This window comes from Alligator sinensis, unplaced genomic scaffold, assembly GCF_000455745.1.
Source record: "Alligator sinensis unplaced genomic scaffold, ASM45574v1 scaffold241_1, whole genome shotgun sequence".
Classification (NCBI taxonomy): Eukaryota; Metazoa; Chordata; order Crocodylia; family Alligatoridae; genus Alligator; species Alligator sinensis.
Genome location: NW_005841894.1, coordinates 1,149,839 through 1,168,035, shown reverse-complemented (window position 1 = coordinate 1,168,035; position 18,197 = coordinate 1,149,839). Strand labels below are relative to the sequence as shown.

General features: G+C 41.0%; 1 protein-coding gene across 6 annotated transcripts in view; it reads left to right on the top strand.

Moving 5' to 3' along the window:
- The window catches only part of DACH1 (dachshund family transcription factor 1), a 530,916-nt gene that overhangs the window by 359,630 nt on the left and 153,089 nt on the right, over positions 1-18,197 (top strand). For 4 of the 6 annotated variants that reach the window (XM_025197326.1, XM_025197325.1, XM_025197327.1 and 1 more), the window contains exons 4-5: positions 4,740-4,895; positions 5,421-5,593. In XM_025197326.1, coding sequence (XP_025053111.1) covers positions 4,740-4,895; positions 5,421-5,593 — 329 coding nt within the window. The remainder of the gene's footprint in view (positions 1-4,739; positions 4,896-5,420; positions 5,594-18,197) is intronic. The other 2 variants (XM_025197329.1, XM_025197328.1) reach the window with 1 other exon arrangement.

Genomic DNA, 18,197 nt, shown 5'->3' with positions numbered 1-18,197 from the left:
AAGAGTGCTCTCATTTTCACTCAGTCAAACTGAACATGATCAGTAAACACCAAGTAAGCAGAGCCCAATTTTTAAATGTGGTTACTTACTTAGGAGTTCCATTTCCACATTTTGGGTACTCATGTTAGCAGTGAGGCAGATAAAATGCATAATTGGCTACTGAAGCACCTATTTGAGTGTCCATGCATGGGATCTGGGTACTTAATGTTAAACATCCACATTTCTAAATTGGATCCCTGGTGGAGAAAAGCCTTCAAAATAATACTCTCTGGCCAGTCTAGTGCAGCATCAATTGAAATGCAGTTTGAAATGCAAGGTAGAGCTTCCAGTTCTCGCTTCAGAAAGTGTTATGCTGAATCTGGAACACTTTGCATAATTTAATTAATTATGCCACTAAAAACTGATTTTCTCTCAATTTAAAGCAAACAGCTTTTATAAGGGTGAACTACAGCACCCAGGGATATCAGGTGTCCAAGCTCTTAATCCTATTATAAAGAGTTGACAACCACTGATGGAAACTGGAAAACGTAAGCCTCCAGCAGGGCAACAAGTAATGAGGAAGAATGCAGTAGATTTTTAAAGCTTTTTGAAATGACTGTCTGTATGACAAAATCAAATTAAAAAAAGGCAAGGGAATTGCTGGCTGAGGGATAATACTTATTTTAGTTTTATATTAATACAAATAACTGTTTCCTCTAAAAGAAAAGTTGTTGAACTCAACTAACATAACAAAAACACAGCAAATGGCCAATGCTTGCTGATTGTATCTATGCTTGTCCATATAAAGAATTAAGAGTAACCTGCTGTACTTCTAAAGTGATTTCTGCTCTTATGGCTTGGATAGTCGCAATGATTTATTTACATTGTAAACTAAGGTTGGCAAATTATATTAGACTTCAAGGCTGCGCCTACCCAAGATGCTACGTCGCTGTAGTGGTGAGCTATGGTGATGTAACAATGGCAGGCACAAACCATGATGCCAAGACATGTTCCAAGTGCCAAAGAATTTTTCACTGATTAAGCATTAGCCTGGATGGTAGTCCTTCTGGATTTTGTCCCTGCTATTTCATTACATTACTGGTTTGCTGACACCCTAAGCAAGGGACACAAGTAGTTCTAAGGCATAAAAATATTTACTGTCATTTACAAAAGCTCTTATTTGTGTCCGATACGAAATGCTTTAATCTGAAACTCTATGGCTTACAAAATTGACTCTATCATGAACATGTCTATGAAACCCTAGAAAGATTCCCACTGTTTAGAGACGCGTTAGATTTTACATGCTGCATAAAATGCAAATGCACTTGCCCTATTTTTTTCTATTTGCATATGACAAAGGTCAGCTTTTCACAATAAAAAACTGCATTTTATCTTAACACATACCATTTACATACCTTTAACCAGATAAAACATCTGTTTTTTAATACAAGTGGAAAAAATAAGTACAAATTTAAAATAGAAAACTTGTTGAGGCTAAAAGAATTATACATAAAATGGGGGGTGGAGGGGGGAGATGTGGAAATGATCCAGGTTTGAATTAAGGTCCATAAAAAATCATTTTGTCCTCTTACCTTCTTTTATTTTTTTTTTCTAGAGAGCCCTTTCAGGGCCTGGAAAAACCCTAATATGAAATCTTCAGAATAAAACTTGAATTTCAACAAAGATTTTGTAACGGTGTTAGGCAGGTAGGAGTACTGGTTGTGGGAAGATACATAATTGAGACCCTACTGAATTTAAATCAGTTTGTATAGTCAGGCTCTTCAAAAATTTTATCTGGAAAGTATAAAATGTATAATCTATTCTAATAATAAATATATCATTTAGAAGAAAAAAAAGACATTTAGGAAACAAAAATAAAACAATCAAGCTATGTTTCCAAATGATAGCTGAAAGTTCAATCTCACCAGTGGCCAGCATATTTGAAAGCCAGATACCATATTTACTTGTGTATCACACACTTTTTTAGTGAAGACTAATCATCCCAAATTGGGGTGAGTGTCTTAAGCAAGGGATCTGATTTCTAGGCTGGGATGGAGGCATGGGGTGCTGGAATGGCTGCTGAGGCTGTTCTTGGCTTCCAGCCACAGGGAGCAGGGGGAAAAGTCCATTCATCAGCATCACTCAACCACTAAAGCTCCACAGCTTTTGACTGAGCAGCAAGAGTCAGGGGAGTGACGCTGATGAATGGATTCTGCCCCTGCTTCAGGTAGCCAACATTTAGCACGGTAAGCTTGTGCTGCAGCAGGTAAGATTGGATTTTTTTTCTATTCTACTTTTCCAAAACAAGGTGCTTGTCTTATTTTTGGGCTGTACAAATAAATGTGGTAGGTTATATATGTGTTGAAGCATCTGACTGTTCAAAATAGAAGGTGATGTACCAATCTATCAGAAAACCGGATCTGGTTCTAAGACTGTCATGTCTTGGCAAGCTAAGATATAAACATTTGATAAAGGTTCTTTCAATTCCTTGTAAAATAGTAAAGGTATCCAGTATAATTGATTCTTTTCATTGTTTAATAAAACCACATTGTTTGATTGCTGGAGAATTTGGACTGAATTTTCATTACCTACTTCTGAACAATTTACATTGGGATCTAGACAGTATTGAGCTAATGAGTTAGAATTTATATTGAGCCTTAACTGTCTTCATGAAGTAGCTAGGAAAAGAAAATTGTGGCAGAAACAGAGGATTTTTCATTATAAACTATGTTGTACAGCTTTTACAATAAGGTTTTTAATAGATCCAGAGAATTAAATTGGAATTTTACCAACTTTTGTGCTTTTGTCATCTCATAAAAATATTGTTTTAAAATGTCAAGACTAATGGGCTAATCTAGCTGCTATTGAAGTAAGTGGTATATAGACTGTCCTACTACTGATTAGCTTACTTTGAAAAGTAGCTTCAAAAAGTGAACAAAAAAGGAGAACTTTAAGGTAATTTTTAAAAGCTAAGTAGAAATATAATGTTCATTAAATAGATCGTGTTGGTCATAGCCTTAAAAATCCTTATCAAACAATACCTCTATCCTGCCTTAGCAGGTGCATCACAAACAGGTCCAGGGAGGTGATACTTCCCCTCTATGTGACATTGGTCAGGCCACAATTGGAGTACTGTGTCCAGTTCTGGGCACCACACTTCAAGAGGGATGTGGATAACCTTGATAGGATCCAGAGGAGGGCCACTTGTATGGTTAAGGGCCTGCAGGTAGGGCCCTACAAGGAGAGACTGAGGGACGTGGACCTCTTCAGCCTCTGCAAGAGATGGCTGAGAGGGGATCTTGTAGCCATTTACAAATTAATCAGGGGGAGGGGAGGCAGCAAGAAATTGGAGATGCTCTGTTTACTAGGGCACCCCTTGGAATAACCAGGAACAACAGCCTCAAACTGACAGAGAGTAGATATAGGTTAGACCATCAGGAAGAACGTATTTACAGTAAGGGTTGCCAGAATCTGCAATGGGCTTCCAAGGGAGGTGGTGCTCTCCCCTACCTTGGAGGGACTGGACAAACACCTGGCTGGGGTCATATAACCCGAGCGTTCTTTTGTGCCTGGGGCAGGGGGTCAGACTCGATGATCTATTGAGGCCGCTTCCAACTCTAACAACTATGAAACTATGAAAACCTGTTGAAGGCACTGAGGCTTATTCAGTAAGTAGTTCAAAATTGGGTTCGATATACAAAAGGGGTTTATATATATTTATATACATACTGTTAATATACAGTGTTCATACTTTTATTTAAAAGACTTCTTCAGTTGTAAGATCCCATAAAGTTTTCATCCTATCAATTATATACAAATCAAATATATGTATATATATATGTATGTGTATTCATATACATATGTATGTGTGTGTATATATATATATATGTATGAAATGTTGGTATAAAACTGCATTTTTCTGTTTTACTATATTGTATTAAAAGGTAGAGCTATTTGCTGTAGTGAAAATCTGATTTCTTCATAGTCTGATATCCTGCTATACTGATCATCTATTAGTTCAGATTCTTTCTTATTTTCACTAATGATTAAACAAGAACAAGCGTTGTTGGAATGGACCTTCTACTTTTTATATTCTGTAGAATATAATGAAATATAAACGGAATATTTATCTTTGTAGCAGTGCTTGTATGCTGCTTGCCATCAGTGTGATAATTTTAATTAATATCTCCAGTTTTATTTTAATACCAAATTGAAGAACAAATATTAACAAAAATTAAATTTTATTGGCCATGTCCAGACAATATAAAATTTCATAAACTTGACATGTAAAAATACTCTACCACATAAAAAACAAATGGTGTATATATAGAATTACAAAAAGATAAGCAAAGATATTAATATAATACATATATAACATTAAATTTAAAAAAATACATTGCTGATTTCTCACTGGAACTATTTTTAAACCCTTATTCTAGCCAGAAATTAAGAATTCAGAGTTTACTAATTTTCCAAATCAACTAATACAACCTTTTGTGTTTCTAACTATAAACTTCAAATACTATCCTTACCTGATTGTTTGAAAAGGTGGGTTTTCCTCCTAGTTGAAAACAAAACAGAACAAAACAAAAAACAAAATATAAAACAACAACAACAAGCCCCCTTTCCCCAACTCCCATATTCCAAAAACAAATTTGCCAGCTGCAAAATGGGTTCAGTTGGTGGCCTTGCTAACAAATTCACACATTGCAAATTTGGAGTCTTCCTTCATCCAAATAATTTATATTCATTCCCCACAGGCAGCAGTGATGGTTCTTGGGATAAAGAAAAACTTCAGTCTCCCCCCACCCAAGGATCACAGGCCTCTGTTAACCACCCCAACTTGCCTGGACAGCATAATCTTCCAGTTAGTCATCCTCTCAACCCTCTTCAACAGAACCACCTTCTGCCAAATGGTACGGGTTGACATCTTTCAACACTAACATCAGCAGTTTGCAAACTCCTGTCTTTCTTTTGTGTTTACTTAAATAGGCCTTGCAAAATAAAAGATGTGGGCAGTATGATAAGCAGGGGAAGTAAGGGTAATAAAGAACAGAGATAGATACAGTAAAACTGAAACTTAAAACAATTCTTAACCTGTGCATCAGTAGCATAATAATTTATTGGTAAGGCACCTTACAGAAAATATTAAAATAGACAGCATTTATAATGAACAGCAATGGATTAGCTATGATATGGTACAGCATTACACTGATCTGAACAAACTAAGAGGTATACCAGCCTCTCCCTATGTATAAATAACATCCTAGTGGGAGTTATGCACACACATACATGTTAAATGTTCTGTACTGAAATGTTGGAAGAGTTTGGTGCCAGTCACTTCAACATCATTTGCTCATCAGAAAAATATATTAACATTTTATCTTTAAAAAAATCTCATATGCATATTTTCATGCCTTTTGTTTTTTCTTTCCCTGTAGGACTGGAACTTCCTTTTATGATGATGCCCCACCCATTAATTCCTGTCAGCCTACCTCCAGCATCTGTCACAATGGCAATGAGCCAGATGAACCATCTTAGTACCATTGCAAATATGGCAGCAGCAGCACAAGTACAGAGTCCCCCATCCAGAGTCGAGACATCTGTTATCAAGGTAAACATCAAGAGAAATACTGGTTATACATAGTTCATTTATATACAGAATGATGTCAGGTTAAAGTAAAGTTGTTCTCATCAGATATCATAAACTTAGGGTTTAATGTTCACTAAATGTCATGCAGTAAATCATAAAGATGTACTGGCTGTGTCTACATGAGGCACTACTGAACAGTGGTTACTGTGCATTTATTTTGTACTTGTATAATCAAGTATGAAATAAATGTGCAGTAACTGGAGTTACTGCACAGTAGCCTAATAATACTGTACAGTAGCGTATTAGCACTCTTTGTGCTGTGACATGCTACTGTGAAGTATTATTCAGCTACTGTGCAGTTAGCATCTCATGTAGACACACCTAGTATGAGCAGTGTTGGCATGAAAAATCTCATTGAAAAACCCAGTTGCAGTAGATACTGATTTTTGGCACTGTTTATGATGTTGGTAACTGGAAAGTCTTTCTTCTGACTTAATATTGAATTAGTCCTTTAGTCTATGAAGGTAGAGCTGGATTATTCCACCTATTAAACCCCAAAACAGATTTTAATTCCACTGTGTTCAAATCCTGAAAAATCTATTAATGCATCTACTCTTGTAATATGCTACTACTGTATTTTTAAGATTGAGTGACACAGAGGAAGTATGGAGAAAGGAGATACACACCTCTTGTGTTAACAGTCTTTCAGAGATATGTACTGAATGGAATAGAATCACACTTAGGTGCCTAATCCATTGATGTGACAAATAGGTAGAATAGAATCTGGTCCATAGTTTCTGGGCATTTCCCAGATAAGTTAGATGTTTGGAATATTGATACGTTATTTAGGGATCTCTGTGGAAAATCTCTCTCTCCAGATAGTTAGATAGATAGATAGATCCTTTGATGCTCTTGAAACTTCCACTGAAAAATAAGTCTCCCACACACACTCCAACCTGGAACTCTACCAGTAAAGATAAATCCTACTCTTCTCAAGATCTCTATCTGGTATGCTGTAGAGTTGGCATTCCTAGAGCATCATAATTTCACTTCCAGCTTTGTTGGAGGACTGCTGGGGTAGGGTTTTGAGGTTTTATGTAGGCAGTCTTGAAACTGTGGTGGAGACATGTCCTACCACATTTGTAGAGCCTTTTTCCTTCCCTAGTAAGGGATGCTCTGCTGAATTTTGCATGTATTTTTTCTGAATATTCATATTGATTTGCCATTTTTCATCTTTTAGTTTACCTGATGCATTCCTTCTTATTCTAATAAATGTGATGTGAAATACTATTGGCTTAAGCAGCAGGTGAACTCTCCAGAATATAGGTGGAACACTGAATGTATGTTAGAATGCTCTTCTACCAGTTTGATTGGATTTTTACTTTGCAGGTTAAAGGCTACATTCCAGCTTGTCAAACTAAACAGATTTTCAGCAGTCCCTAAAACTGTCATTACAAGTTTATAAGCAGATCAGCTGTATTCACAGGGAAAAAAAAGATTTGCAAGTGCAGTTTTATATTAAATTTTGGAGGCTTGTTTGAAATCATTTCCCCAGTACAATCTTTGTAGTAAAAATATATATGAAAATCAGCTCTGAAAAGCAAGAGCCACTGCTATCCCAAGTTTCTCGGTGACATAAACCTTAATTTCTTGAGATATTTAATATGGACATTCTATTTCTATTCTCCCTCATGTATTCTTTTGCCATGGCATGGCAAGCCTAGAATTGTAAACAACCATATGATTGCAAGTATATTATAGAAAAAAAGAAAGAAAATACATTTAAGCTCCTTTCAAAGTCAGCAAATTTCTGATTTTCTGTGGGTAGAAAGGCAGGGCATTCCAATAACCCAGGACCATGCTTCTGACAGTGCAAATTCTTCTAGTCAAGCAAACAGTGGGGTCAAATGCACTCACCTCAGAAAGTGAGAAGCTAAAAAGTGTGACAGAAACTTGTTAAAGTGATTAGGACTGGGCATAATTATGACTTTTTAATGTGAGTCTATCTGTTATTCTGATAGACGTGTTGACATCAGAAAGTACCATTGGAGCTATGTATGTAAACGCAGCTAAACAAAAGCCATACTTAGGTGCATTATGATTCCTGCCTCTCTGTGTGTTCTGTTTTAACTTGAGTGAAAGCTAGCAAGAGGTACGTGATACCAGCACTGTTTCCTGGAATATAAGAGGTGTTATTAATTCTAAATTTATTTTCTAAATTGCCATAGTGATCACTCCTATTGCAGGAATATATGATAAAGAATATAATGACACTGAGAGAGCAATGGAGGACACAGGGGCTGACACTGCATTCTATTTGTTAGTGTTACAGCCTTAAAATATTATGACCAATGTACTTATTTTTCTGCATCCTGCACATATTACACAATTTTCCTAGTTTTTTATCATCTAAAGTACCATATCTTATTTTATATGCAAGAGTGGGAAATGTAGTCTGCACTGGGCTTTGGCATTCTCCCATAGAGCTAATTACAAGTACCACCATCCTAAGAACACTTTTTTCCCCCCACTGTCTGTTCTTCCAGACTGCTTTACTGCATATTTATATAACACAGATAGCTGGGGAGAGAGAACAATTACAAACAAAGGCAAGGTTTTCAAAAGTAAAAATGTTTACCTTGAAAAAACATACATTTAAAAAAAATCTTTAAATCTTGGCCTATTTATATGTATGTACATGGGCTTTAGGGATGACCAGAACAACTGCTTTTTTTCATTAAATTTTTTCTATAGCACATGGGCTAAGGACAGAAATTACACATAAACAAGTTTAAATGATCAGAAACCAGTTCAAATCTGTAACACAACAGAAGTTCAGTGCACATAAACTGCTTTCAAAATGGATGAAAGTGGTTTAAGATAAACCTGGATGGATGTAGTATCAGACTTAACTAATTTAGGTTAAATTGGTTTATTGAACTTTTGTCCCAGATACCCTCCAGATCCAAGTTAACTCATAGTCCCCCTGCATCCTAGGATGTTTTGCACCTCCTTAGCAAGCGCCCCCCCCCCCCCAAGGTAGGTGGGCTAGCCTTGGCCTAAGTTGTCTGCTCCAGCCAAGCAGGTATGCATGCTCTAGTGCCCCCTGACTTCTGGTCTGAGCCACTGCAGGCATGTGGGGCATTTCCAGAATCAAAAGTGAATGTCTGTTCGCTTGCTTATCTGTTCAATCTATACAGTTTAGACTATAATTTAGACTATAATTTAGACAGTTTAGACTATACAGGATTGAATCGATTCAGCCTCAGGCTTTTTGAGTGTCTGTACTTAGCGATGGTGCTGCCACCTGAGGTTATCTTTGCCCCAACTTCTATACTTTTTCCCACTTAGATTCATAGCATATTTTAGACAGAAGATAAGACCTTTGGTGCAGTCAACAGTTATCCTTTGGTGTTGCCATGCCCTTGTCCTCTCTTTAGCTTTGGACCACTTCCAATCTACATACATACACTAGTAGGTATGGATTATATTGCAACTACATTTCAATTCAATACCTATGCCAGATCCCTTTCCTGTCTTTTTTCAGGGATCCTTCACATGAGAGTCTGCTATAGCAGGAGGTTTTCTTCCTGTTACCTTTTATTCTATTGACCTCAAAGTTATCTTTGCACTTTAGAGAAGAGGAGTTTTATAGCATAACTTTCTAATTCCAAAGAGGAGGATTGGTTTCCTGTGTTAGACCTAAAAAGCTTAACACCATCATGTGCAAGCTCCATTTTGAGCACCAAACACACTTGTCCACCATGTACTTTCCTGGTCTCCAGAACATCAGAGCAGGCTATCTTAGTAGATCCATCTTCTAAAACCACAAATGGAAAATCAAGAACTTAGTTGTCTAGTTCATTTGGAAAACTATGATTATTTGAAATTATAGATTTCTTTGCACTGGACATCAGTGCAAAGAAGTGCCAGTCCTCCTTCTGCAGAGAAGTCTGATCTCGAAATTTCATGCCCCATGCCTTCCTTATCTTGTGGTCTCAGTGCCATCTCTGATCTTACAGATAATCCTCATGTGAAAATTGGTCCAGGTGATCCTGCTGGCTGATAATATTTTGGAACCTGTGATATCTGTGGTGGTATCTGTGAGATCCTCATATCTCTGCCTTAAATTCAAATAGCAGTCTCATAAATGTGCTCTTTGCTCTAACTGTTCATGAAACTAGCCTTGCTGGTGGCACTCACTTTATCAATAATGTTATGCAAGATCCTTGACAGATATTCCTTACCAGGGATCCAGCTTTCTTGGATAAAAAAAATTGCTATTTTTTAAATTTAAAAAGTAACCGCAAATCCACAGTTTTTTTCCATGATTAAAACAAAATGCCACTAATATATAGATACCCCTGCTCCTTACACAGCCTTCTATCCAGGCAGGTCATCATTAAGGACTTGCACAACATTGTGATCAAAGCTTATACTAAATTTTATCTCAGTCAACAGATCATCTTGTAGTATTCTTTTCCATACTTCATTCTTACCATACTGAGATGTCCTTGCATTCAGTATGGAAAGGGCTTTCCCTTTACCTACAAAATAATGCTGTTTATACAGCAAGAATTTCTTAGGGTGTTATCTTTTATTTGAAAGTTTGTCTAACTGTATCCCAGCTACATAGTTGATCCAATAAAAGATATCACCCTAAAATGTCTTGCCTCTTGCATAATTTCTGGATCATCAAGGCTACAATATCACTCTGACATACCTGTTTACCTAAGAAATTCTAGAAACAACCTCCAGCTATGTGAGCATGGTGTTGAAGTAACACATGGTGAGAATGGGCATGTGAACAGTCACTTAAAGGATAAAGAGAAGGGACCTATCAGTAACTGTAGTCAGCATTATACTGAGAGAAAACTAAGAAGTATAGATTTTATCTTTACCTTTACAAAAGCACCTAAGTTAGTTAAAAAAAATGTTCTTAGACAAATAAGCCTAAGTTTCATTAAAATATCAACCACTTAGGCACTTTAAAATGCTGGCACAGCCCTGATGAATGAAAAGCAACAGCAAGACCAGTTTCTTGCATATGCAAATATTCCTCAGCAGTTGTTTAGGGAGATTTTCCTGTAGGAGTCATAGGAGAGTAGTCCAGTTTTTGTAGTCCATGCAGTTCTTCTTTCAATTTTTGTGCAGTATTGGACTGAGCTTGTGATGTGGGAGCTGAAATTTGTCTTACATACTGGCCCCCAACATTAATTAGGTAGAAGCAGTTTTTAATCTGTTCTGACTTGGGTTTGATTCATGCTGGCAACCTGATGGCAAAAGACTCTAAGGGTCACTATTAGCAGTGCTTGGGGCCTCCAGTGTCATAAAAAATGTTAACATTACACACCCAAGAGTGCAGATTGTTTCCTGAAAGGAAAAGTGTATTGAATCAAAGCCTGCACTCTGGAGTTGCCAAGCAGTCTTCCACAGACTGCGCACATACAGTTCTCAATCTTCAAACCATCCGTCTCAGAAAGAACATACCAAGAGACCTCGTCCATTGACCAGAATGCAAACACTAAAAATACAAAATAAAACAATATTAACACAACTTCCAAATTAATCTCTAAATATAACATCTTGCTATGTAAAATGATTTTAACAGAATAATAAGAAACTTGGGAGAAGTTTACAGATATTTCTCCCTCTTTCCTCCCACCCCCATAATTTATCATTGGCCATGTTGGAGCCTGTAAGAAAGAGATAATTTAACAAACCTGCCCCAGTGCCATACTGAATGGTACTCAGTGTTCATTAGATTGTTTTATGGGGATAACAAGCCTGCCTCCTTGCTGGCTGGCTTTTCCCCAGGGTGGAACTCATCAGCCCATCCCTTAAATGGGCTGATGAGTCTGCTTCACAGGCTGGCTCTGTCTTCAGGAAGCTCTTCAGCTGGTCTCTTGAATGGGAACACATCGTAGGACAGACCCCTTTCTTTGTTCTGGCCCCTTCCTGGTGGCAATTTTCTCTGGGATCCAGTCCACCTTATGCTTTTCAACCACTTTTCCCCACCTAGATTCCCTACCCTTTCCCTCTTGGAAGTTTTTAACTGCAAAGATTTACTCCCTGAGTTCCTAACCACTCACAGCTATGCTTCTGTCACAGGCTGTTATCTCCCAATTAAAGTGTCAGACCATTGTGCTGCAATGTCATAGTAAGGAGCATCTCAGAGAATAAAACCAAACCAAAATATGTTTCAGGGGTATAGGTTGTAGCTGAGTTGGTCTAAGGCCATAGACAGACAAGGTTCTTTGGGTACCTTTTATTAGACCAGAGGTGGGCAAATTGCAGCCCGTGGGCCAGATGCAGCCCACCAGGCCATTCTATCTGGCCCATGGGGTCCTTAAAAAATTTAGAAAATTAATATTTATCTGCCCCTGGCTGCCTGTCATGTGGCCCTCGATGGCTTGCCAAAACTCAGTAAGCGGCCCTCCACCCGAAATAATTGCCCGCCCCTGTATTAGACTAACTCAAATAGTTGGAAAAAAATTTTCTTAGCAAGCTTCCAGGCACAAACACCTCAATTTACATTTTAACTGAAAGAGGACCGACCATCTGCAGATGCTTCCTCAGCCTGATGAAGAGTATTTGTACAAGTTCATGCAGCCTTCTTTACGGCAGCCCTTCAAGTAGTTCAGGGGTGGGCAATTATTTGGGCCTGCAGGCCACATCGTCAGTTCTGGGGAGCTGTCATGGGCTGGTCAGCACCCCCCACCCCACAGCATCCTGGAGCCTGCATGCCCTGTGGCTCCCCGCTGCCACTGCCACCAGCACCCAGCAGCAGCTGAGCTCACAGCCTCAGCCCCACTCCCCTGCCTGCCCCATGCCCACTCTGGACTCACCCAAGCTGGAGCAGACCAGCTTCAGATCAGCTGGAACCCACGTACATAGCCCCAATGCCAGCCCACCCTGTGCCTGCTCCAGAGTACCCACCCATGCTAAGCAGTGGCAGCAGAAGCAGCAGCTGGGAAGAAGGTGCTGCTAGGCATGGAGGAAAAGTAGCTGCCTCCCCCTCAGCTTGCTGGGTCCTTCTTGCTGCAGTCACTCAGAGCCCTCATTTGGTCTGCTCTGCAACGACTCTCCACTGTCACTGCTGCCCTACTGAGTGGCTCGGAGGTGGTGGTAAGGGTGGTGGAGAAGAGCCACAGGGCAGTCTGAGTGTAGGCTCTGGGCAGCTAGAGCAGGAACGGTGCAGCAATGTTGTGAGAGAGGCAGCCACTTTTCCCCCACACCTAGCAGCAGCTTCTGCCTGGCCACCACCAGTGCTGCCTCTGCTCAGTGTGAGCTGGCAGTCTGGAGAAGGCATGGGGTGGGCCGGATTAAGGGCTGTGCGTACAGGTTCTGGCTGGTCCAGAGCTGGTCCACTCTGGCTGGGGCAAGTCCAGAGCAGGCGCAGGGCAGTCTGAGGTTTGGGTTGTTAGCATGGGTCCCTGCCACTGCCATAGGGCTGGGGCCAGTAGCAGTGGCAGCCGGAATGAGTCAACACTACTTGGGCTGCCTAGAAATGCATCCCAACTGTGAAGCCCCGGATGTGTCACGAGCCAGACGGTGCCTGGGTCAGGTGGGACCGAGGGATCCACCGCTGGCTAGACAAAGTCCTTTCATGCGCTGTATTTTCCCCACACACATAATAACAAAAGTGTTATTATATCCCTGCTTAAGCACCTTTCCTGCAAACTGAACATGACTAGCTCCTTCAGCCTCTTCTTGTATGACTTGCATTCCAAACCCTTTATCATCTTTGTTGCCTTCTTCTGGACCCCCTCCAACTTCGCCACATCCTTTTTAAAATGTGGAGCCCAGAATTGCACACAATACTCCAGATAAGTCCTAACTAATGCCAAGTAAAGGAGCATTATCACTTCTGGTGTCTTGCACGTAATGATTTTATTGATGCATCGTAAAACTGAATTCACCTTTTGTGCAGCTTCTCCACATCCTCATATTGAGTCTGCGTTCTACCAAGACTCCCAAGTCCTTTTCCATAGTGCTGGTAGCCATCCAGGTGTCACCCATTTTATATTTGCATTTTTTATTATTCCTTCTAAGGTGTGGTACTTTGAGTTGTCCACATAGAACTTCATCCTGTTAGCTCCAGCCCAGCTTTCCAATGCATCAAGATCCTTCTGAATTGTGCTCCCATCCTCCAGTGTGTTTCCCAGTTTTAAGCCTTCTGCAAACTTGCTCAAGAATGTTCCTATGCTAGCATCCAAATCATTAACAAACACCCTTAACAAAACTGGGCCTAGGGCAGACCCCTGTGGGACTCTATACATAACCTCCTGCCACTGACATGGACCCATTAATATTTACCCTTTCCTTGTAGCTCTTGAGCCAGTTATCTATCCACCTTGTAGTAGTTTTATCTAACACACAGTTCTCCAATTTGTTTATAGAAAGGTCATGTGGGACCTTGCCAAAAGTCCAGCTGAAGTTCAAATAGACTATGTCCACAGCAATCCCTTCATCCACCTAAGCAGTTAATTTCTCAAAGAAGGAGATCAAGTTTGTCTGACATTTTTTTTTTTCATAAATCCATGCTGGCTACTTGTGATAAGCCTCATCTCCTCTAGATGTTTGCAATTAGCCTGCCTTAGGATATGCTTCAATAATTTTCCAGGTATTGAGGTGAGGCTAACCAGTCTGTAGTTCCCTGCGTTCTCCTTTTTGCTTTATTTAAAGAGGAGCACTTCACTGACCGTTTTCCAGTCCTCTGGTACTTTGCCCCTCTCCCATAACTTCATAAAGAGCATTGCCAAGAGCTCTGAGATCTTCTCTGCCAGTTCCTTCAGTACCCTGAAATGAAGTTCATTCAGCCCTGCTGATTTCAGCCTTGCTGAATTCAGACCCAACACAAGCTCTTTTATCATCTCTTTTGTTATAGCCCCCCTCAGCTTGCCCCCTTCCTTATACAGATCATCCTTATTAGGTGTCTAGCTGCAGCTTAATTTTTTTGTGAAGACTGAGGCAAAGTAGCTGTTGAGTAGCTCTGCTTTCTTTGTATCTTCTGTTAGAAGTTCCCCTTGGCTTGTTAACAGAGGACCTACAGCTTCCTTAGTGCTTCTTTTCTCTACTTATAGAGCCTGTTCTTGTTGTCCTTAACCTCATTTGCCAGGTGCAGCTCATTCTTTATCTTTGCCTTCCTGATTGTTTTTCCTGCAGTTTCTTGCTATTTTCTGGTTTGCTTCCTTGGTGACCTGCCCATTCTTCCATTGCCTGTATGCTTCCCTTTTGCATATGAGACATTGTAGGAGCTCCTTGTGCACCCACATTGGTCTTTTGCCATTCCTCCTGTATCATGCTGGGAGAGTTTCTTGTTGGGCTTCCAATACTGTGCCCTTTAGAGTCTCCCAGCCTTCTGGGGAACCTTTATCTTTCAATCGTTCTACCCATGGCACCATGCCTATTAACTACTTGAGTCAGATGAAATCCTTTTTGTATACAGAGCCCCTGAAGAGTGGAGAGCTTGTAGTGCTGATGCTGCATATCCAGGAACTCCGGTGTAAACATCTTGGCATGCTTTGCTGACTTCCTCAGTCTTCCTGGAGACAAATACCATCAGTGCACAGGGCAGTCCAAATTGGTTGATGTAGACTGCTCATTATCAGTCTGTGGTTCCTTTCAACACAATGTGGGATTGTGAAGTGGCTATGTTTTGCAAGTGACATACTGTCTCCCTAGGAGGTGCAGGAGCAAAAACCCCTGGAATGATGGAGGACTATGTTGTGGCTTTCCTCAGAGGAGAACATGTACAGACATTTGCTCTCCCAGGAGAAACTTGCCTGGGAGTGATTTAACCCTGGTTCTTCTCAAATTATTTTTCTCCTAGAGCAGCCTGGGAGAAAAATCCTGAACATCTGTACACTCATGGTTTCTCCTGAGAGAGCAATGTCTCTCCCATGACAAACTAAATGTTTGTACACGGCCCTAGATGATTTACTGATCTTTCCCTCTGATTTACCAAGTTCACAGTCACCACTGTTATCTTTAAATTCACAACGCTTCAAATGCTATTCCATTACTGGTGATATTTCATTTCCTCATGATAAGAAGTTAGAATAAAAACAGTAACCAAATATTTAAGTATACTGTACTACTCAGGAGATTAGACAATGACAAAATTATAAGTGAATGTTAAGAAATGAACAAGTGCTTAGACACTTCAGATTTAGTAATGGCCGGTGTGCTTACAAGTTTTCAGAATTATACAGAAGTGTTCTGTACCCTTTCAAACTTGAGATGAACATTACATGTCCTTTGTAATGGAATGTTTAGATACATGAGATGGATGAATAAGAGGAGTGCAGCAACAAGCAGGGACAGCAGATTGTGACAGCAATGAATCACACTGAGTGTGACAGCTGTGACCTGGGGATGCTTTAGACATGAGGCAGCTTTCATCACCTGCCCATGGCTTCAAAAGACTCAGCTTGTTAGTGGTTTTAGTACATCAGAAGGCCATAGTTCTTCCCCTAAAGAAAAAGATGGATGAAAATATAAAAGATACATTGAAAAACATACCTCCTACTAATACTGACTTTCACTATACTTGAAATAATTCTTTGTTCTAACAGTTAGAACATACCAGTTTAAAAATTGCACTGTATCCATTTAGTTTGTATTCAAATCTATAATCGGAATGCATATGGGCAGATTTGACTTACAGTGAAAAAAGGTTGCACTTCAGTCTGAAAAGTGACCTACAGCACAATCCTTTTCCATTGAATTTTTAAAAACTCTACATTTTTAGTCTCTCATTGAATTTTCCTTAAATGGGCTGTAGCATGAGTCTCTGCTGAGACTTTCCTGAGTTTATAGGGTTAAATCACCCTATAGCCAGCAACGGAAGTGCATCAGTGCTAGCCTGATCATATGAAAAAAAATTTCCTCATATTCTGCAGTTTCTGTCCACCTTCCCTTCCATTGTGGCCTTGAAAACTATGGGCATGTCTACACACACAATTAAGGGCCACGTATAAATGTGCTTGGGGGGGAGGGGGGGATTTAATTAGCAAGTCGTGTTAATTAAAAGCACCTGAGAGTCATGTATATTAGCATCCCTGCACTGAAAAATGGTGATGGGGCACTTTGAATTAAAGATCATTCAATGAGCTTTATTTTAAAGTGCCATGCTGCCATTTTTCAGTACGGGGACACTGATACATGTGACACTGAAGGCTGCTGAAGCATGTTAACTTCCACGCTCCAATAGACTTGATTAATCTGGATTTACAGCACGTCAGAGCAGACTTGCTGAGCTTCTATAGGAGCGCAACATGACTGAGTATACTTTGGCTCAATTTGATCTGGAGTAAACTAATCCTGACGTCACCATCTACATGTGCATTTAAGTGTATTAATTTACTGTGCTGCTTGATACCACTTGTATCTGATGGAACCATGCAGCAGCACAGTAAATTAGTCTACTGAACCTTAATTGTGGCACATGTGTAGATGGTGATGCTTTACTGCGCAGCAAGTTAGTCAGCTATTCAGTAAAGTGTCTTATGTAGATGCAGTCTGATTATTTACTTTTAATATTCCCAGTTTGTCCAATTTTGCCTCATATATTGTTGCTGAAAAGTCTAAGCAGCATCAGAAACAGAAGGAAATATATTACCACAGGGGTGGGCAAAATACAGCCCATGGGCCAGATCTGGCCCACCAAGCAGTTTTATCCAGCCTGTGGGGCCTCCCAACAAATTGTGCCCTGCTTAGCCCTTCTCCCCACAGGCATGGGAGCAAGGCACCCACATGTATATGCAGCCCCAAAAATGTACCCTATTGCCTGGCTCCTGTCCCTTGTAGGTGGAAGGGCCTGGCTGGCCAGTGTGCAGTTTCTGTGCGGGGCTGCTGCTGCAGCAGCCCCCGGGACCTGCTTGCTTCCCTGGTCTCCTGCTGACTTGGGGCTGCAGCTGGGAGGGAGCCCTGAGCATGGGGCAGGGGCTGGTGGCAGCACAGAGCCCACACCCAAGGGGGCAGCTGGTGATAGCAGCACAGACCTGGGGTGGGCAGCATGTGGGTGTGAGGGAGAGTGAGGGGTGTGGGGACCCTCCCACACCCACACCCACTATGGTGTGCAGCCCCAGCAGGCAGTGGCAGCAGCAGCAGGCAGGGCTCTCAGGGCACAGGCACCTGGCAGGGCACGGCTCCAGCCAGCTCTGCACATCGCAGTGAGGGGCACAGCCTCTATGTGGCTGTCTGTATTGTCGGTGCTCCCTGCCATTCATGCATCGCCCCTGCACTCACACAGCAGCGTTGGAAGCCCCATGTGCTGGAGCCAGGTGTCTTCTCTGCTGGGGCTGTGCAGCACCAGAGAGAAACTTCAGGCTCTGGAGCTAGCTGCCTTCCCTGCCTGGTACTTCCCTCCCCTGCAGCATAGCCCCTGAGGGGAAGGAAGCCAGCTCCATCACCTGAGACTTCTCTCTGGTGTTGCACAGCCCTGGCAAGGAAGGCACCTAGCTCCAGAACATGGGGCTTCCTCCCTGCTGTGCTAGTGCAGGGGCTGTGCATGAGTGGCAGGGAGTGCCATTGATACAGGCAGGACCACAGAGGCTGCACCTCTCACTGCAATGTGCAGCACTGGCTGGGGGCACGCGCCGCCCGGTGCACCGGGCAC